Raw genomic sequence first — 22597 nt, 5'->3', positions numbered from 1 at the left:
TTTCTTTTAAAGACTTATTTGTTCTCTGGGTGCACAGAATGATGGGGTATAATGAAACGGAAGCTGAAAACAGATTAAAAGAGTAATTTCCATGTCAGTGTGCTTTTGCTTTACCTTCTCCTTCTGAAAATGGGCTGTTTATTCAGTGAGCTCTGTTCTTAAGTGACTGCTCAAGCTTTGGGGCATACCTTACTCCAAGTGGGACTTTAATTATTAAATTTTACTTTCTGTAGTAGTATCTGCTATTTTAAGTAGTGAAGAATCCTTGGGTGGAAGTGTAATTTCAAGGAAACATAAAACTGGAAATGGGGACAGTTTTATAAATGAAGTATTTTAAGTCGACTTATGCAACGAACAGAATTACAAGGGGATCTTTATTGAATGTGGGTTATTGCTGACCTCTGAAATCTCTTTCTCCTATTTCCATTGGCTGTTGCATCTTTGAATTTTCTTAATGGAGGAATTATGAACACTATACTCTGAGATCCTAGAGTGGAGATTCCATTTTCTGTGGATCCCAGGACCTTCGTATAAGCAAGTATGGTTGAAGGTGATATTGAGGAAGTATAACTTTATATCAGGTTTCGGACATAGCTTTTCCTAGTGTTCAGGAAAGCTGAAGTGGAAAAGGAGTTTGGGCACTTGATTATAAATGTAGGGGGGTAGAAATAGGAGTGACATTTCTTGAATACCCATTATATACCAGACATTCTGGTATACACATTCTCTTTTTTAATATTCTTAGCTTTAAAAAAAGTGGGGAGGAGGGCTTATGATACCAGTTTAACAAGGGGGCAAAAGGAGCACGTAAAGTGGAAACAACTTACCCCAGGTCACATTACTCCCAAGTGTTAAGGCTGATGTTCCTTCTTTCTGGCTTTCAAAGCTAGATCTTTTCCATGATGGCATCACAGCCTTTCTCACATGGAGTGGAATATGCCATTCGTTCATGTGAGATCCTGACATGCTGGATATGATGGAGTTCCTGCAACTTCCGTATTGTCACCTGGATTGCCTGATGAGTCAAAGGAGAGAGGGTGGAACTTTGTGCCTGGGGTTTTTGGTTTTGTCTTTTTGAGGTGGAGTCTCCCTCTGTTGCCCAGGCTGGAGTGCAGCGGAGCGATCTCGGCTCACTGCAAGCGCCGCCTCACGGGTTCACACCATTCTCCTGCCTCAGCCTCCAGAGTAGCTGGGACTACAGGCGCCCACCACCACGCCTGGCTAATTTTTTTTTGTATTTTTAGTAGAGATGGGGTTTCACCATGTTAGCCAGGATGGTCTTGATCTCCTGACCTCGTGATCTGCCCACCTGGGCCTCCCAAAGTACTAGGATTACAGGCGTGAGCCACTGTGCCCGGCCTATGCCTGGGTTTTTGTCTGAAGGAAGGGATATATGCTAGAAAGTAGGTGTGTAATTGTAAAATATGTCCAGGAAATCTTAGAAGCTTTTTGTGCTTTCTTTTTTTAACTTATGAGATCTTTACTATGATGGCCTTGTATTACTAAATTTAGTGAGCATTGGATACTTATAGGAGAATAATGCTTTCTTTATGGACTCCGCCTACCCTAATTGAAGTGATGTCTGTTATCACTTTTTAATGCTTAATCATGAATTGTGAAAGTTAAATGTGTTTCATGTGTGGACTTTACTTGAAAATGTGTACCTGAAATGGAAAGTACTATTCGCTCCTATTGTGAGAGGCATCTCTTTTCCTATAGCCATGATTTGCTAACTGTGTCCTGTGTTGAAAAACTCTAGTTTGCTTCTCTGTAGAGAATTATGTGTGTCCAGTGGAAATCCAAGTGCCTCTTCTTGGTAGTAAGATGTGTCATGCTGTACAAGTTCAGAAGAGATACAGTAGGTGTCACCTGTCACCTAGCAACAAGCATTCTTCTTTGTGTCTTTAGCTACTTTTCATTTTTAGTCAAAATAGCTATGAAAACGTAGCACTTAGATTTGCATTTATCTCCAGAAATATTTAGATTAACCTTCAAATATTTTTAGTTCCCAAGATAACTCACTGCGACAGATGAAACAGAAATAGCTTTAAGTAGAAAAAAAGCAACTTATGTGGTAGAAACCTTGATGCGCAGAGCAAGGCAAACTTGGACCTGTTACATAACATCACAGACTGACATGCACAAAGCCTGCCTGTCAACTTCCCTGGTTGGCTTTAAAAATTACAGTAACTGAATTGAATATGTATGTAAACCTTTATTAGTTGATTTTTAAAATCGGTGCTGGAAAACACAAGATCATAACTAATGAAGCAGTGATTTGTAAACTTGAATCTAGAAGACAGAATTCCAAATAAGATTACTATATCAGCACCACCATTCAATTCACTCGAAACAGAGCAACTAAATTACCTTTGAGCAGAGAGTGGAATCCCTGGCTAGTTAGATGTCTAGTGTGTTTCTCTGTCTCTATTTAAAGATACATAAAGGGATTCTCAGGATCTAGCAACAAGTATACTTATGGGTCCATTTTAATACATTTAAAATGTATTAAACACTAACCTTTAAAGACTGAGAACATAATAGATCATTTAAGATGTGATGAAGAGCAAGCAATCTGGTACTGTAGTATAATATAATGCCTGTACTCTGAGGTAATTGTGACAGAGTAGCTGCTTATTTGTTAAAGTGGATAGCATTCACTTTCACTATGGCCAAGGTCACTTCTGTTGTCCAGGGTGTACTGTCTTTGAGTTATAAAGGAACTTGAGTGATCATATGTGGAAATTTCAAGACAGAAAAAGAGAAAGGAAAGAATTTAAAAATCATTCTCTATTGCTTGCAGCTACTGAAGAGAAACAGGTGTAACTGGAATTTCTCCAGTCTCTCCTCTAAAACCATGAGTATTTATCCATGGTTCCTGGCAGCAATATTTTGGTTTAAAAGTAATCTTAAAATACTTTCAAAAGTGTAATATTTTATGCCTTGCCATTTTTCATGTTTTTCATATTGAAATAAGCGACCAATCCTTTGCTTTTCTTCACCTAATGACAATTGAGAAACATTTTTGAAGCCAGGAAAATGAGGACCAAAACCATGCGTCATGAGCATTTTGATGAGGCCACTGGCCTTTAAAACTTCTGTGCTTTGGGAAGATTTACTGGATAATTTCAGAAACCTATTTGGCAGAGCTAAGTAAATTTAATTTGGAAATTGATGAGCTATTAACTGTTATTGGAAATGTGCCATTTTCCTATTTTATATCATGCCTTGCTTTTGATAGGGATTGGGGGGAAAAACTAAAGGCCCCTTAGCATGAATAAAATTAGAGATGCATCTGTTCTATCATGTGGCCTCCATTTAGAGAAATCTTTATTTCCTATTCGATATCTAGGCTGTTGATTAAAAAGTGGTAATTCTTACACGTATGACATTTAACATTTTACAGATTGCTGTATAAACATTACTGCAATTAGAGTAGGCAAGTATATAAAGCAGGTATTATTATTATTATTATCCTTGCTTCTTGGAGAAGAAAACTGGGCATCAAAGAGGTTGAATGAGTTGCTTAAGTTCACACAGCTGGAAGATAATAGAGGTGAGACTAGGGACAGACAGGTCTTCTCAACTCTAATCTGTGTCCTCATCTGTTACCTTCATTTGTGCTACTTAAAGTATGAGGGGCTGAAAGGCAAGAGATGAATCTTGAACACTCTCTTGGGAGCCTGAATTGGATGGAAAGCAAAAACTAGTTTTGTATCAGGCCGTCCCGTGCTTTAAAAACTACAGAAATATAAATTTAAATTGTAGAAGTTTGCAAATATAGATGGTATGACAAACCACAAAGAGCCATGCTGTAAGATTTGGGACTAAGACAGGGGTTCGTAAGAACCTTGACATTATCTAACTTTTACCTTGGTTATAAAATTTACCTCTGATCAGTTTCATCCTTAAGTCTTCTCCTAGTGGGAATATAAATTGGTACAGCTAAGTGTGGTAGTGTAGGATGAGGTTACCTGGGGGAGTGGTGGTTGTAGTTTGCGGTGGGCTCTGCTTGCAGGCCTTGCCTTCTTCCTGATTGGAGGCTCTTTGTGTCTGTCCAGAGGAGGCATCCTTTCCATTTGCCTAAAGTCATCATTCAGACCAGCAGAGACTCTGGTGCACACCAGATTTACACGGAAGGGTGTTTATGTGTGATTCGTAATAAAAGTCACAAATTATAAGGCAAAAGTTAAGAAGTAAATAATGATATATTCCCTCAGTGGAGTATTATGAATTTTTGGATTAAGCATTATTAAGTTTATATGAGAACATGCCTATGGCACATTAAATTAAAAAAATTATAGAACTACCCTGTGAAAAATAATGAGCCAGGTTTTGATGTACCTTGATTGAACATTCGGCTAAGAAGTTGGAACCGATTGGATTAGATATATTTTGAAGACTAGAAAGGACAAAACATCTTTGAGAACACTGTGTGTTAGGTGACTTTTTAAGTATTTCAAAGGATACCATGTTATGGTTTAATCATGTTAAATAGAGGAATTATACTCTGAATTTCAAGAGAATGTTTTTAGTCTGCCACTATAATATTAAAATGTTGGATTGCCTTTTTAGTAGCCTGCCTGGTAAAAGCTGTAGTGCATATTAGGGGACATGTTTTGAGACATTGTTATAGCAAGAGAGACATATATATTTAAAACTGGAATAAAATTAAAGGCCAGTTTCCTTCACTGGTCAAGCCTATGTAGCTTGTGAACTCTGCTGCATTTCATTTAAGGCCTTTATGAGTGAGTGAGTTCTTTTCAAATGTATGGAAACATACACAGGAAACCAGGCCCAGTGCTACGGCCCATAGACATTGGCACAGAATGGGCGCTGCTGAGAACTCCAGGGTGTGTCCCGTCTTGAGTGTAATTCCAAACGAAAAATAAAGTCAACTGTGCCTAATAAGCTGGCTCAACTGAATGCCAAAGAAAATTTGCCTCATGAAATGGAAATTCTGAAGCAAGTAACATAATGCTGAGAGAGAATACATAGGAAGACTTGTAAGATATATCCAAATAGGGCAAATGGTCTATTATAATCAGAACTCCCCAGCCCAATAATATTTAATGATTTGGTGAGATCCTAATGGTCCTGGAGATTTTGGACCTTTTAGAAACCACATAAATATTTAATTTATATTTAATTTTTAAAAGAAGGGACATATTAATTTAGATCATTTTTTTAAAGTTACTTGGGTATTGGCTGACATGGAACCACCGAATTTATTTGTATTCATTATTTTGCATATTTGTATCAACTGTACAGAAATAATCATTTCCCCAATGAAACGACATTACTTTAAATTCTCTCAGTTGCTAAGAATAATGAAGCCAAGGGTTCCAGTTTGAGTATTTGGGACTTCTCTTTTATACAGGAAATTTACTTATAAACCTTTTTTTTCTTGGCCATTTTCTCCTCAGCTGTCTCTCTCTGTTGCATCCCTTTCTTTTTATTCTCCTCCTCCCTTCCTCCCTCATTTTTGTCTAGGTCTTAATTATTTAGTGCCCAGGATCTTGTCCTAGTGTCATAGCTGGTGTTTTTCCCTCTACTGCATTTTGCCCTTTGATGGCTGCTGAAGAGCAAGCCAACAACACATAGCTGAAGAAAAGATATTCCTCAGCTCTATGATCACGAGCTTAAGGAACTGTAGAATTAAGATGTATTTTTTTCCCCAAAGGAGCAATAACATCAAGTTGTAGAACTTTCTCTCATCATTTGTCTTTGTGTTTTTCTTGCAGGATCAATGTGACTCTAAGAACAAATGGATGAATGAATATCCATATGAAGAGAAAAACAATAAAGGTTGGTTAGTCAGATGTTAAAATTGCATTGAAAATATTGCTACCTGAGCATTACTTTTGGGCAGTTTATTCTCATTAGAGTACTTTCTTGTGTGAATACGAGACAGAGGTCAGTACTTACATGTGCATATCTATCTGTAAAATGTAATTTTTCCTTTTAGCCCCTTAAAAAATTATATGGACGCAACTCCTCATTTTTTTCCTGCAAGTCTAGCTGTAATTCTTTTCCAGAACTTAAGCTGGTATTTTAAGAATCAACTTTCAGATGAATATTAAAAAATGGAAAACTGCTTGATGCAACTGATCACTGGTACAAAAAAAGAAGCCAGATTTTGTTTAATATACATCAGTTTTCTACAAACATAATTCTAATACCAGTGCCATATGGTGCATGATTGCTGTCAAATGCAGTCCTATGCCCCTGAAGTCTCTGCTTTTCTCCTAGAAGTAGGATCATCATGGAAAACTTTAATATTTGGTTTCTTACAAATACAGTATGAATTAAAGTGTGGCGGGGGAGCGCTGTGAATTTCAACAGTCCTCAAATGATGGGTATTACCTTATTTGTGGTAATTGAGATTTTCTTGTAGTTTCTACTGGTTACAATGTAAAAATCATAGGTGACACTAAGAGAATTACAATATGTTAAACCATCTCTATTTCGTAAGTAGGGTTTTACACTGAACAGGTCTCATACAGAAGCATGTGCCTCATAATTCCTCATGTAGCTGCTCAGCAATACAATTTCATATTTTCCTTCCCATATTACTCTTGCTGCTTCCAAATCAATGCACAACTTGCTATGTCTTTTTCTGCCAGCCTACCTTCGCAGCTACTTACAAGTGATTTTCAAGGTTGTATCTTTCACTTAAATTGCCTTCTTCCATCCTCATTGCTAAAATTGCTCCTTTCTAGTATTTGTAAAGTGTTTAGACCTGTGGAGGGATATTGATTCAGATATTGTTCAAGGGAGACTTCTGCAGGTATCAGTAATGTTCTTTTTCATGACCTCAGTGTTGCCTGTGTGGGTGCATTCACTTTGTGAGGATTAACTGTACTGTGGACTTATTTGCATGTGGATCAGTGGTGTGTTAGTAAAGTGGTTCTCTGGGAGAAGGAGGGGAGAAGAGAGGCCTGATTGTAGTGTTTGTCAATTCCTGTGGTGTAATTATTCCCATTATGGATGGTTTCAAGGCTTTACCACCTGGCTTGCAAGATTCCTTAAAATTCAACAATTGGCTCTCATGAGCAGGGGATGAGTTAGCTCCAGCATACCAGTGATAATTCCATTTATACAGTAAAGTTAAAAATTTTATGTATTCCTTAAGACTAGAGTGGCAAAGGTAATAAATTTACTTTTCTCTATGTAAACATGGAAATGTTCTTTACCTATCATGCAAAATGTATTTATTATCCCTTTCCTTTAGAAATGATGTTGAGATAGTATTTCTTTATGTTTTTGTTCAGTTGTCATTAAATTTTTATATTTGAAAAGATCAATGTTAGCTTTGTAAGTTTATAAATTTTGGCAGTGTCATTGTTCTGTAACTAATTTTTATTATGACAAATGAAGATGATGGCAAAAAGAATCATTGTGTTACTAGTTACCCTGAGGATAAACCCTGAAAATATTATGATTGACTATAATTTATGTGATTCATTCTGAACAATTGTGCCTTATAGCTCATAATTCATGAATTCAGAAGTCTTTAAGGAGACAGGAGCAGTGAGTATTTAATTTAATGTGTTTGTCCCATTGAGATGGAGTCTCGCTCTGTCACCCAGGTTGGAATGCAGTGGCGCGATCTCGGCTTACTGCAACCTCTGCCTTCTGGGTTCAAACATTCTCCTGCCTCAGCTTCCCAAGTAGCTGGGATTACAGGTGCGTGACATGTTGCCTAGCTAATTTTTTGTATTTTTAGTAGAGACAGGGTTTCACCACGTTGGCCAGGCTGGTCTTGAACATCTGACCTCAAGTGATCCTCCCACCTTGGCCTCCCAATGTGTTGGGATTACAGGCGTGAGTGACTGTGCCCAGCCTCACTGCTGTGTGTTTAAAAAATGATTTTTCATACATTTTATCCATTGTAGATGCCTTTGAACAGAGAATACATTGATGCTTGTTTTTAAGTCTGCTTGAATCAGATGCTGTTAGTTTTAACAAAGTCTGATTCAGGGAGAAGATTGCAGAGTTTGAAAATTTATCTTTTTTTACATTTCAAATACATTGACAAAGTCAGTATTAAGATGAAGTTTTTAAAATGTCAGAAGTGGAAGCTGCATTGCCATAGTTGAAAAGGGATTTGAATATGGCTTTTACAACTGTTTTGTACGTTTCCAGTTTGCCAGTGGTGACAAAATCCTGCCAAGAGCCACAGAATATCACGCTATGCCTTTCTGCTTAGGTTCTAAAATTTAAATAGCCTACTTGGGATTTATAAAATTTCTGTTGTGTCCATACTGAGAGTTTTACTTTCAGGAGCAGTCTTCATCCACCCTTTCCTTAAAAACAAAAACAAAAACAAACAAAAAACAAACACAACTTTTGCATTAAGTTTTTCTTTACTTCATTAAGTTACTTCCTTTACTCAGCTTCATTGCACTTGGATTTGTCCCTTTACCATCTGCCTTTAGAAAACGACAAATAAATTCTAAGAAGATTCCTGTTGTCCATTATTTCCTGCTCACAAATACCAGCATAAAATCTGGTGGATACACACTTCAGCGTATTTCAGCAGTTGTCCTCTCTGTGAATATGGTGGCTTGTTGTGGACCTGGCTCCTTGTTTTGCTTCATTTTTCTTTCCCCCAGCCATTTCAATATGTTTACCCAGTGCTTCTCAGCAGCTGGCTTAGAGCAGGTGTTCAGAACATACCCATCCCACATATACATTAGTCCAGCTTATCAGAGTTCACATTAAAACTTTGCTTTGCGACTACCTCTGATGAACAGCTGCCTAACCACCTAGCATTAGCAGTGGGATGACTTTTACTTTATGCATTTGGAAATCAAGAGAACAAGAGCAAGCCTTTCTGTGAGCGATTTCATGCCACACAAAAAGGGTTTATTTGATAGTGGTGGTTGTGTAGCTTGTGGTTGCTTTAAATTTCTTTTCCAAGTTCCAAGGCTCTTTCTTCGCACAGGATAGAGGGATTGTAATAGCAGCAATCCAGCTTTTCTTCCATTTTGAACTAAGTAGCAATAGCTGCTCCAAAAGCTGCAATTAATGTAAATGAAATGGGTTGTTAGCATTGGCTGCTGTAAGTGTATGTAGGGTAGTTGCCTGGACAATAAAAGTGGAATCAAAAAGAGGCAGGCCTTAGCTCTGCAATTATCTGTCTGTTTGATCTGGAACCCCAATGCCCTCTCCTTTGTGAATTTTAACCTTCTCATCTGCAAAGAGGAACTAATAACACCTGTCCTGCCTATTTCAAGAGTTGCTATGGGTGTGAAAAAAGGACATACTTGTGAAAAAGATTTAAAACTGTCAAGTTCTAAAAGTGTGCATGGTATTGGTATTATTTGTTTTTTAGTGTAAGAGAGCTTCATGACATTGTATGATTTCACATCACAAAGTCAGACATTTTCAGAAATCGAAGTGCCCTCAAAGGTCATTAATTCTAACATGCACTTGGTGCATGGCTACTATCCGTAAGACTTGGTTGGCAGCATTAGTGTTATGTTGAGCACGCCTTGGAATTTCTTAGTTCGTGTTACATTCATTCTATTTCCAGGCATATATAATCGTACTGAAAGTTTTTTTTTATTGAGCCACATCAATAGACTTGATAATGATACCAACTAGTATGTGTATCATAGTATTTATTAAAATACCGTCTTGAATTGGGTCACTCCTTTTACTGTCAAGTCACTTCAGTTTGGGGTATCTTATTTATCTGGGAAATGGGAACAAAATGATATGCAGAGATTTGGGAAAGATTATGGAATTATTGAAGGAGAGAAATAGCTTCATTATTTGAAAAGATGATGCGTTGCTCATTTTAAAACCATTAAAGCATGCAAAGCCCCATCATCTCCGTGCCTCATATCTTCTGTTCATATTCGGTGAACATTATTTATAGCTTCTCTGTGTACATACATACAAATAATTAGAAACGGTTTTTTTAAAAATAAGATCATATTTATACCTTGCATCTCTTACAAAGAATATTTTTTTAGTTTGCTTCCAATGGAATGAAAAAAATAAGAGTTGAATTTAAGCCTAATAGATTAATTTCATATTAATATCCTTTTACCAAAATGATATTATTACTTAACAGTTAATTTAAAAAAACCCAAACTTTGAATTCTGTTTTTTGAAATGACTGAATTTAACTTGAAACAGAATCTTTTGACTTTTTGTTAGAAAGATGGGAAAATTAACAAAGTTTCTTCCTGACTCCCTTTTTCCTCTTTTTGTTTTACTGTTCTTTTAAAATTAAGGTTATTCACATTTATTTTATGATTCTTAATTGTAATTATCAAAGCTATGTAGTATTATTACTTCCCTCAGAAATATGGAGACATGGCTTCCCTGTCATCTGGCGTTTGTTGTCACTGTGAAGTTTGAAGCAAACTGATCTTTTCACTTGTTCTTGTTTTGTTTTTTTTGTCCAGGATGCTAATGAACAATTTATTTTAAACCTGAAAGTTCAGGAATTTCATCAATTGTTTTACTTTTTGTCATTCTGTTCCATTTTTTCTTGGATCTTGCTCTTAATCTCTGAGAAGTAGAGTCTGTTTTTATGACAGGAGGTTTTAAAATTTTATTTAAAGTACACTATTTTGTTCTTCTCTTTAGTAACCCTGATAATATGTGTGATGTTTCTTCTTGATTTTCCATATCTGTGGCCTTCATCTTTAACTTTTTAATTTCACTCAGTGTGCTTTCAAGTTGAACTTTTTAAAAAACTATATTTTCAGTTAAATTATTTACTTTTTTGTTCCCAAGGTGGCTGTATTTCATAGCTATGTCGACTTATTTTCGTTTCTTTTAGTTTTCTGTTATTGTATCACGTGAACCCTTGTACTTCCTGAACTTACACTTGTACCTCTGCCTTGAACTTTTTTTTTAAAGAAACTTTTATGTGTAATTATTTTAATTTTTTGGAGTCTATGAAGAGATATTTGTCTAAATTCCTCATCTGTTTGCTTGGGTTATTTCTCCTGTGATTGTTCTTCATTGGCCTCTTGCTTACATTTCTCTCTGGCTTTTGGTATTTGCTGCTTTTACCTGCAGTTCTCATGGACTCTCCCTGAGTATCGCCTATCTTTATATGGGGCTAGTGTTTGCCAGAGCACAGTATCAGCAGGAGCACTGGTGATTTGGGTATGAGCTAGTGAGTGCAAATCTTTGACTTGATTTTGTTATTTCAAATACTGTGTAAATAAGGGTGTCATGTCCAGAGTCTGCTCTGCTTCCATTGGACAGCAGTGCCCCTTAAGTGAAGGGCTCCTGTCTTCCTTCCTTCTGCCACGTCATGAGGGAGCACATGAACCCCTTCATGAGGGAGCTAGGCTCCACAAAAGGCAGTGCCTGTGTGTTTGTTCTTTCAACAACACTTTCTCTGCTTTCTGAGAAATTGATCTGTATTCACTTAGTCTGATGTCTATTCTAATCAAAGGGTCATTGAATAGGTCTTGTGTAACTGTGATTTTTACTTTTAGGAAATTCTGTGTTTTGTTTGAGGTTTGAGGAGCTGTTTGTCAGCTCCCAGTTGCCTCTCACATTTCACAGTATTTGACAGATGTGCTTTGATTGGGAATTTGAGTTTGTGACTTTTAGCTTTCACTAAAGGTGGAGGGTTTATTTTTTACTTTTTTATTTGGTTTGCCCTTTTTCAGTGGGTTTTAAAAGAAGGCTGTAAAAATGCCTTTACATTGCCATTTTGAATAAGTAACCTTTTAAATGGATTTAAGGGGCACATGGAGAATATTGAACTTGCTGTGGTGTTTAAAAAAATGACTTTGTACTCAGATTGTCTGGTTTCCATCCTGGTTCTGCCAGTGTTCAACTTTGCTTGTATATTTCAGTTGCCATGTCTGTGATATGGCAATAACAGTAATAGTTCCTACTCCATAAAATTATTGTGAAGGTTAAATGAGAAAAAAATTCTAAAGCATTTGCATATTGCCTGGTAGTTACTAGTGCTCATTAAAATAGCTGTGTTTTTCATTTTAAGCTGTGTTAGTCATGTTTACAGTATAGTCAGTTTAGCTTTAGGAAAATTGGCTACTTAGACCAGCATTTGTATATTTTATTTCCTTTGACTGAAGAGCATGCTGGGATGGGTACCAGGTGTTCTTCTTATATGGCAGCTTCTGGTGTTGGGGTCTGACTGGGGACTTCCAAATTGTTCTACTCTGTGTTGATAAAGAATAGAATCATCACCAGTTCTCTTGGAGGAAATAACATTGGATATGCTGTGGTAGTTGAGGCATATGTTATTGGTTCACTTACAGAATGTTGGCAAATTCTGTCCTGTAGTGTTGCAAATACTACAATTCAAACATATATTTAGCATTTATTATTTGTTAGACACTGGGCTAGAAAGACAAATTGTATTTAGACTCTGCCTTGAAGACTTCATTATCTCAGAGATGGGCAGATAAGTTTCTACAGTTGTATGTGATTGGTGCCATAATATATTTATTAGAGCCAGGGAATTGGGATGTGGGTTCTGGAAGGCTTCACATTTAAAGTGACATTTGAGCTAGACCTTGAGTTGCCAGTATGACACTGACTGGAAGAAATGGGAGCAACCAAGAAAAGTTAGTTTAGAAAAAATTCTTAGCAAATGCAAAAGGGTATATTTTTTCTTTGGGCACAAAAGTACCCTGAAAAATTTCTTCTTAAGGATAAATGTGTGACAATCAATGATTCCAGGGGATCTACTGGAAGTGGCAGAATGAAGGAAGACAGGAGCCCTTCTCCTCCTAAGGGGCACTGATGTGCCATGGAAGCAGAGGGGAGACCCTGGAAATGACATCTTTATTTAGACAGTATTTGAAATGACAAACACAAGTCAAAGATTTACATTTCAGCCAGAATCTGTTGAGGCTTATTTCTTTTTCTCCCTTCCTCTCCTTCCTTGTCTCACTCTCACTCTTTCCCTCTCTGCCCTCCCTCTCCCTGCAGTTCCTCTTTCCTCTTCCCCCACTTCCTCTTTCCTCCCACTTCCTCTACCCCCCCACTTTCTCTCTCCTCTCCCACTTCTTCTCTCCTCTCTCCAATTTCCTCTCTTCCCCTCACTTCCTCTTTCCTCCCACTTCCTCTACCCCCCCACTTTCTCTCTCCTCTCCCACTTCTTCTCTCCTCTCCCACTTCTTCTCTCCTCTCTCCAATTTCCTCTCTTCCCCTCACTTCCTCTCCCCCCTCTTTCTCTCTGCCTCTCCCTCTCCCCTCTCCCCTCTGCCACGTCTGCTCCCTCCCTCCCTTCTTCTTTTTCTCTTCCCTGTTTACACATTTTCATTCTCTGGCCACTTGATTATAGTGGTTCTTCAGCTAAGCTATTTAGAGTACCTTACCAAAGTAATTATTATATTTTACCAGAAATTTTCAAGAGTGATCATAAAAATGATACAAGTGTCTTTCAAATATCATTTTAGTTAACATTTTTTTACTTACTGAGAACATTATAGTGTTAAAGCAGCATAGTAATTGATTATTAAAATCATTTATTGAAGTATAATATCTATATAGTTTTATGTATCAACAGTTGTATATTATTTTAACAAGGCAGCTTCTTCCCTTCTCTCAAGCTGATGTTGTGAGAATTTCTTACTTTTTCTAAAGAATTTTATTTAATAATATTAATAATTATTGATTCAAGAAGTGTGATTTTTTGTGTCTTACACATAATCAGTTTTTCAGTGTGTCTTATAGTCTAATGGAGTGTAAGTTTCTCAAAATTCCAATTTAAGAATCAATTGATTATTCATATTTAACATGCTGCTTCAACTATTTGTGCTTTTAGAGCAAGACACTTAATATGAAAGTGAATTTATTTTTATTAAAGGCTTTTAATTTGTTTTCTATGGCCACTGTAACAAATTACCACAAACTTAGTGGTTTTGAAAAAAAACACAAATTTATCTTACAGTTCTGGTGGTCAGAAGTCCAGTGGTCTCACTGGGCTAAACTCAAAGTATTGGGAGGATTATATTCCCTTCTGGAGGTCCTAGGACTGATTCCATTTCCTTACCGGCCTCTAGAGCCTACTCAGGTTCCTTGGTCCATTCAACTCCAGCAGCTTTGGGCCAAGTCCTTCTGGTACTGCCATCTCTCTGGTTCTCCCCTTCTACCTCCCTCCTTCACATTTAAGGACTATTGTGATTACTTTGGCCTATCCTGGATAATCCAGGATGATCTCCTTATTTTAAGGTCAGGTGATTAGCAACTTTAATTCCATCTGTGACTTTCATTCCCCTTTGCCATGTAACCTAACAGATTTCAGGGATTAGGACATGGACATCTTTAGGGGGCCATTACTCTGCCAGCCACAGGTTTTCAAAAACGTAAGTGACTGTGATTGCAGGTACATGTTACCTTTGTCATAAACACGTGGTTAGGAATTTTGAAAGAATTCTCATTTTGCTAATTCCATTAATAGTCAAGCAAATTATGATTTATGTCAATCAAAATATAATTTTCTTCCTTCTTGTGATTGGAAGAAAAAAGTCCATTCAAATCACTTTTGCAGCTAAATGAAGCAAGTGATAATATTAAAATTTCCCATTATAAAAGATCTAATAAATATCTAATTTTTTGCAAACAGTAGATTGTTTACCACAGTTTCACATGGTGATACTATGGTTTTATGTGCCTTCAAAGCTAGATGAACTACTTTTAGAATTCATCAGACCTTTTGGCCTAACAAATTTTCCTTTATTTTTGTATGTTGTTATTTGTAGCATATCTGATAAAACTGAAATCTAGTTTCAGGAAACATGTTTGGTTATCTCGTTAAAAGCTCTTGAGGTGATAGCATGCACTTACTTACAACCCATACACTTACTAAGACATCCTGTATCTCTTGCAGCTGTGGCTCCGGAGCTGTATTTAAAGTTTAGTTAATACCTAGCCAGCAGCTATCTATTGAAATTAACAGATAGGCTACGGCTGTTGCCTCTTTCAGGGTAGTGAGATCCTTTAGATTTCAAAGAACTTTTTCTGGGGGAATTTTTTTGATTGTTTTTGTTATCAAAGTGAGGAAAAGTTCTGTATAGCTTTTTCTTTTCATCCGTCTTCATACAGCAGAGAGTCTAAGGGGAGCAAAATCTGTGAGAGGGGCCTTTTGCAGTTTTAATAGCTTCACATCTCAGGGATGATTCCTTTAATTTAGAGTGCTAATAGCTGGCATCTAGAGGAAAATGAAAGGCTACTTGACAATGAGAAGCTGGAAGATTGAGAGCAAACACATGGAGAGTCGTTAGAGCCAGGACTGTAAGTAAAAAGGGGATGGTAGTTACACAGAGTCTGGGGTTTGGGACCCTGAGCCTGGTTTAAAGCCTCCTTCTAATGTTGCACACTGTGATAATCACTGGTTGTCGGCCTTGCACCCTTCTGCCGTGAGTAATCCCTTTCCCTGTTTTCAATCATGTGCACTCAAATTGAAGGGTAGGTGTTCCTTTTTAACTGAGAGTTGGAATCTAGGCACCTTGTGACAACCACGATTTCATCATCCATTGCTGCAAAACAGAGCATCCCAGGTTAGTGGCTTAAAGCAAAAGCAGTATGTATTTTGCTCTTGAAGTGGCTACTTGGGTAGGACTTGGTGGAGTCGGCTTCTCCTTGCTCTACTCAGTGGCTGCTGAGGTTCAAAGGCTGATGACTGCAATCACGAAGACTCTCGTCGACATGTTTTCCAGTTAGTGCTGGCTCTCAGCCAGTCTGTTGGCTGCAACGCCTTCATGTGGCCAAGGCTTCCTTAACAGTAAAGCTGCGCACTGGGGAAGGTGGGTGGGGAGAACACCAGGCAGAAGCTGTGTCACCCTTGGAAGTGATGCCATGTGATTTACCCCATATTCTGTTCATCCAGGTGATTATAAAGACAGGCTCATTAATTCAAAAGGAGGGGACATATCCCCCACCCCTTGATGGGAGAGTGGAAACATTCTGGAAGAGCACATGTGACTGGAGATACTGTAGTGAACATTTCTGGAAAACAGCATCAGCTACAGTTCATCTTCGAACTGGAGGAATCCGTAACGTTTTGTTTTTCTGGAACTAGTTCTGGTGCCAAATTCTGTATCAGTTGGGGTGTGAAAAGGGAAACAGAATGAGGGGAAAGGTGCCGAATATGGGACTTAAAAGGACTTGACCTGCTATGATGGTAGGAACTAGTTAAGCACATTATGTATGGCTGTTGCTTCTATATATTTGGTGCCAGAGCTGAAATCACCAGGGCTAGCAGTCGGGAAGGAAGGATGAGAGTGGAGCGCAGGAGAGGAAGGCCACACTGGATGTACAAGGGCACATGCCAGTCCACATAGACCCTCACTGATCATAAGCCTCTAATTTCAGAGAGGCCAGGGAACTGTGGGAGAAGCTGGCACCCTTCCCTGAGCAAGACGCGTCATGGCCTATGAATAAAATAAGCGGATGAAGGCAATCCCGTGGACCAGCCGCTTCCCTGTGCCAGCGAGGAGAGCAGGCACATAGGCGACAGTGTGTGTGAGCTGCACCTTCCCAGTGTGAGATGCATGCGGCAGGTGCTTCACTTCTGCCCCGAGTCCCGCCAGGATGGCTCTTATAACCCAAAAATGATGGCACGCTGCAGGGAAGACAGTTCTGAAAATGTAGACATGTAGTTGAGATAGTTCAAATCCACCACCAAGTCTTTCCTTGCCTCTTCTCTGCCGTTTCACTTGCAGCTCTACCTGCTTGCTGTCCTCCCCACCCGAGGATCTTAGATTATAGACCTCTGTTGGTTCCTGTTCTTTCCTTGATTTTCCCATTTCTGTCTGAAGCACTGCTCCTGGGACCCACCCTTGTAGTGGTAGTGGAGAGGACAGTGCTGTCACATGAATGGACGTCTCCACGTGAGGAAGGCTCATCTGCCCTAGAATACCACCTGCCTGGATTCACTGCTTATGAATTCTGCACGACTCTGAGAACCTGCAAGATTATTTGTGGCCTCTTCTTGCTTTTTCATATGGTACTTGACTCAGTTACTGCTGTCTGTTGTGGTTGAGGCCACTCTGCTCCCTGGATTTTGGATCTTGACTGCCTGTCTATAATGCCATAGACCAGTCAGGCTGGGGCCAGGGCTTTGTGGCCTCAGGGATTTGTGATTGAAAGTTTAGGAAAGAGAAAACATAATATGAGGAAAAGGAGGATTCTGATTTTGTACATGATGGAAATATGTGAATAATTGGGACACCAGGGACTTGTCCAGATAGTAAAGTTTAGAGCAAAGTTATGAGCAAGAATGATAGCAATAGTTTATATTCAGAATATGAATGAATAATATAAAGGCTGGGAGTAAGTTAGAGGCAAGATTGGCAGGCAGTAACTGGGAGGACACGGTGCTGGAGAACGACTGATAAGCAGGAATGTAGTTAATTCAGACAGAGGTTCATGAACCAGAAGGCACTGATACTGGAGAGAAGAATGGGATGGGTAGTGAAAGGTCCATGCTGACATCACTAAGTTGAATCATGCTGGCACCAAGAAAGGTGGTGGCATAGGGCAGCTTCTGTACAGCAGGGCTGGAAAGCAAGTGGCTTTTTAATTGCATGTTAAGTCTTAGACTGTGCCAGGGTTGGTTGCCTGGCATTCTGGTTGAGCCATAGTACAGGACTAGGAAACCCTGTACACTTGAACTTCCAGGAACAAAGATGAAGGGATTCCTTGGTGAGAGGAGTGATGGTAGACAGGGACAGGGTGCGAGCCTCATACTGGATAAGTATTAAGCTGCCTTATAGAGATCTTTTCAATGAATATTTGAACAAGAGGATGAATGAAATGTAAGAGCAAAAGAAGGAGAATGAGAGAAAAATGAGAATGAATTTTACTTTTTTTTCTTTTTTTTTTGGAAAAAAAGTGTTAAAGAGTATGATTATATGTGACAGAAGAAAGAAACATGAAATCCTGAAATAAATGAAAAGTGGGTGACAGAAAACCTGAAATACTGAACATTTCTTTTATTAAGATAGAGTTTTCCAGTATGTGGTAGATGAGGGAAAGGGTCTGGTTTACAGGAGTTAACTATGAGAAAAATGGCAAGAGAGGGATTTTCCTAAGCAGTTACTCTCCATGGCTAGGCTGATATCTTGGTAAAAATGCTCTGAATGTACTGCTTAGGCTATTGTTAAATATAGTAACAAATATGAAGAGTGTTTTTTTCCTATGCCAAGTGTATTTATGATTATAAATCTACACATTTGTGATAACCCAACAATTTTATAATGAGGCATCTAGCAACAAGATTTCTTTTTTATTTTTTAATGGAAGATATCCTTTCTGACAGTTGCCTTTGTCTAAGTGTACATTTACCTTTCAATGATGGACGATATCCTTTCTGACAGTTGTCTTTGCCTAAGTGTACATTTACCTTTCAATAATGGAAGATATCCTTTCTGACAATTGTCTTTGCCTAAGTGTACATTTACCTTTCAATGCATGTGGGACCAAGAAAACCCCCAAAATGGAACCTCCTCCTCCTCCTCCATTTCTTTTAGTTTGTTGAGTGTTCTGAGGATTTTCTTAACCGCTTTTCCTTGTGCTTTTTGTATTGCAAATTAAGTTTCTGTTCATGCCTTAAAAATAAAATAACTGCTTCTGTTGTGTGATGAGCATATCACCTTAATAAAGCAAATCCTAGTCAATGAAGTTAATGTTTTTCAAAATCAGACTTTGAAAGTTCTTGTTTAACCAATTAAAAGAATTAATCACTCTAGTTGACAAAGCACAGGGGAGATAATTTAAGTTATTAAGTATTTGAAAGATAAAAAAGAATATATATGTATTGACTGTGTAAGTTGTAAGCCGTGATAACAGAGAAACCTAACTTAAAAAAATAGATTGTTTCCAGTATTTTTTTTCAAGTCCCCTTTTAGTCCCTTTCTTAGCCTGTCTGGGCTGCTGTAACAAAATACCTTAGACTGAGTAATTTATAAATACTAGAAATGTATTGCTCAGAGTTCGGAAGCTGGGAAGTCCGAGATGAACTCTCCAGCAGATTCAGTGTCTGGCCAGGGGTTACTCTTAGCTGCATTTTCTCTTGGCAGAAGGGACAAGGCAGCTTCGTAAATCACCTCCTAAAAGGCACCGCCTCTTATTACCACTGCAGTGGAGATTAGGATTCAACACGAATTTTGGAGGGACACATTCAGACAGTAGCAGTCTCACACATAACCATTTATCCTGAATTTTGTATTATAATTTCCTTTCTTTTCATCATATATAAGTACATGTTCAAACTATGTATCATTTACTTTTGTTTGTTTTGAGACATATGAATAGTATGATCTGCTTTTTTTACTTGACATTGTTGTTTTTGGTATTCATTCACATTGATGCGTATAGGTAAGATTATTTATTTCCACAAATGAATAGAATTCTATTTTATGACTACACCATAATTCATCCATTTTTCAGCAATGGACATTCCTATTCTTTTAAGCTTTTTGCTATCTTAAACCTGCTATGAAGAGTCGTTTAAATGTGTCCTGGTACAAATATAGAAGATTTTCTCTGGAATATATACCCAGAAGTAGAATTGCTGGATTGTAGAGAAATTTTCAACTCTCCTGGATAATGTCCAATTGTTTTCCCATGTAGTTGCAACAGTTTTTTGTTTGTTTGTTTGTTTGTTTCTGAGACAAGGTCTTTGTCTCCCAGGCTGGAGTGCAGTGACACAAACACAGCTCACTGTAGCCTCGACTGCCCTGGCTCAAGCAATCCTCCTGCCTCCATATCCCAAGTAGCTGGGACTTCAGGCAGGCATCACCACGCCCGGCTAATTTTTGTATTTTTTATAGAGACAAGGTTTTGCCACGTTGCCCAGGCTGGTTTCGAACTTCTGGCCTCAAGTGATCCTCCTGTCTTGGCCTCTCAGAGTGCTGGAATTACAGTGTGAGCCACTGTGCCCAGCCTGCAACAGTTCCTAAATAGTACTGTTTAATAGTCCCATTTTACCACGTCCATACTAACTGTGGGTGTCTGCTGACATTTGAAGATTTGTCAATCTGGTGTGCATTAAATAGTGTCTCACTGTAGTTTTAATTGCATTTTGTTATTAATGGTTCATATGTTTATTGATTATTTGGACTTCAGCTTCTATGGAATTATTTTTGTCTTTTGCCCATTTTTCTATTGAATGGTCGTCTTTTTTGGTAGGGATGATGGGGTAGATATTCAGGATTGATTAAATGTATAGAAATTATTTTCTCTGAGATGGTAGACTTTCTTTTTACTTTTTATTTTGATTTAATATTTAGTTTTGTTGAATTTATAAATATGTTTAATGCTTTTTCTATTCAACTTGATCATGATAATTTTATATCCCACTGGGATATGTTTAGTAATATTTTATGTAGGATATTTGCATCTATTTTCATAAGTGAGATTGGCTGTAACTTTTAAAAAAATATTCTGACTGGGTTTTGGTAGCTATGTTAGAATCTTTTTCTATCTTTTGGAAGAATGTGCATAAACAGAATTATCTACTCTTTAAGGATTTGGTAGAACCCATTTATCTGGGATGAGTGGCTTTTTGTGGGTAAAATTTGAACTTAAAATTCAATTTTTAATGGTAATAAGACCAGGTTTTCAGTTTCTTCTTGAGTCAGATTTGGTAAATTGTATTTGGTTTATTGTAAGCTTTCAAATGCATTAGGGTAAGACTGTACTAGTTTGCTAGGGCTGCATAACACAGTACCACAGATTTCATGACTTAAACAACCGAAATTTATTTTCTCACATTTCTGAGGGCTAGAAGTCCAAGATAAGGTCTCAGCAGGGTGGATTTTTTTCTGAGGCCCCCTCTCTGGCTTGGAAATGGCTGTCTTCACCCTGTGCCTTCACGTGGTCTTTTTTTTCTGTGTGTCTTTGTGTCCTAATCTCCTCGTCTTATAAGAACACCAGCCATTGAAGTAGGATCTACCCATATGACCTTATTTTATCATAATTACCTCTTTTGAAGTCCCTATCTCTAAATAGAGTCTCAATATTCTGAGGCTCTACAGGTTGGGACTTCAACATATGAATTTCTGGAGGGACAAAATTCAGTCCATAACAAAAATGTTCACAGTAGTCTATTATATGTTTAACCTCGCTGTATCTGTGCTTATGTCTCCCCTTGTGCTTTATTTAGTTTATTTCATAATGATTGATTGCTTTTACATTATTCTTTCATTTGGTAAATCTTACCAAGGATTTGACAATTTCATAGTCTTTCCAAAGCATTTCCTTTTGTTTATTTCCATTGTATCTTTCTTCTCTATTTTGTTAGCTTTGTCTTTTTCTTAAAATTTCTGAGTTTATTCTCATATTCTTTGTCTTCTAAATTTAGTTGCTGAGAAAATTAATCTTTAATTATAAAAATTTCTCTCCAGACAGCATTAGCTGTATTCCATGATTTGTGTGTGTGTGTGTGTGTGTGTGTGTGTGTGTTTAAAAGCAGACTGTTTTTAAAAGAAATTTTAGGTTCATAGCAAAGTTGAGCAGAATAAGTAGAAATTTCCCATAATTGCCTCTGCTCCGACACACATGTAGCCTCTCCCATTATCAACATACCCCACCAGGATGATACGTTTGTTACAGTTGAGTAACCTACCTTGAGGTATCATTACCACCCAAAGTTCCTAATTTATATTAGTGTTTCCTCTGAGTGTTGTATATTCTATGGGTTTTAACAAATGTACAATGGTACATATCCTCTGCTATAGTTTCATACAAAGCAGTTTCACTGCCATGAAAATCCTCAGTGCTCTTCCTGTTCATCCCTCTGTCTCCCCAACCCTTGGCAACCACTGATTGTTTTATTGTTTTCATAGTTTTACTTTTCAAGGATATTGCATAGTTGGAATTATAATAGTGTGTAGCCTTTTCAGATTTGCTTCTTTCACTTAGCAATATGTATGTAAGTTTCCTTCATGTCTTTTCATGACTGATAGCACACATTTCCTTTTAGTACTGAATATTTCATGGTCTGGATGTCTCAGTTTATCTGTTCACCTACTGAAGGATACCTTGGTTGGTCCCTACTTTTGGCAACTGTAAATAACACTGCTATTAACATCGGTATGCATATTTTTGTGTAGATACAAGTTTTCAACTCATTTGGCTAAATACCAAAGAGTAAGATTACTAGATCCTTAAGCCTGGAACCTGGACTTTGGGAGGTTAAAAAATAAAAAAAGAAATGATTGGTGGATCCTATGGTAAGAGTTAGTTTACTAACTAGGAGTCTAACAAACTGTCTTCCAAAGTGGCTGTTTCATTTTGCTTTCCCACCAGCCGGTGAGAGTCCTTGTTGCTCCACATGCTTGCCAACATTTGGAGTTGTCAGTGTTCTGGATTTTGGTTATTCTGAGCGTCGTGTTGTATCGTTGTTGCTTTAATTTGCATTTCCCTGATATCATATAATGTGGAATATTTTTTTCTTATGCTTATTTGCCATCTTTATATCTTTTTCAGTGAGGTCTCTGTTAAGGTCTTTGGGACATTTTTTTACACTCTTTTTTTTCTGAACTTTGAGTTCTTTGCATATTTTGGATAACGGTCTTTACAGATATGTCTTTTGCAAATATTTTTCCCCAGTCTGTTACTTATCTTTTCATTC

General features: G+C 37.7%; 1 protein-coding gene across 8 annotated transcripts in view; it reads left to right on the top strand.

Annotated features, from left to right (window-relative positions):
• The window catches only part of KLF12 (KLF transcription factor 12), a 618595-nt gene that overhangs the window by 305792 nt on the left and 290206 nt on the right, over positions 1–22597 (top strand). For all 8 annotated transcript variants that reach the window (XM_055360484.2, XM_055360485.2, XM_055360489.2 and 5 more), the window contains exon 2: positions 5745–5808. In XM_055360484.2, coding sequence (XP_055216459.1) covers positions 5776–5808 — 33 coding nt within the window. In that variant the 5' untranslated portion in view covers positions 5745–5775. The remainder of the gene's footprint in view (positions 1–5744; positions 5809–22597) is intronic.

The sequence above is a fragment of the Gorilla gorilla genome, chromosome 14 (assembly GCF_029281585.2).
Source record: "Gorilla gorilla gorilla isolate KB3781 chromosome 14, NHGRI_mGorGor1-v2.1_pri, whole genome shotgun sequence".
In the NCBI taxonomy this organism is placed as follows: Eukaryota; Metazoa; Chordata; class Mammalia; order Primates; family Hominidae; genus Gorilla; species Gorilla gorilla.
Note: the sequence above shows the minus strand (reverse complement) of the source record. Positions and strands in the feature narration are given on the sequence as shown.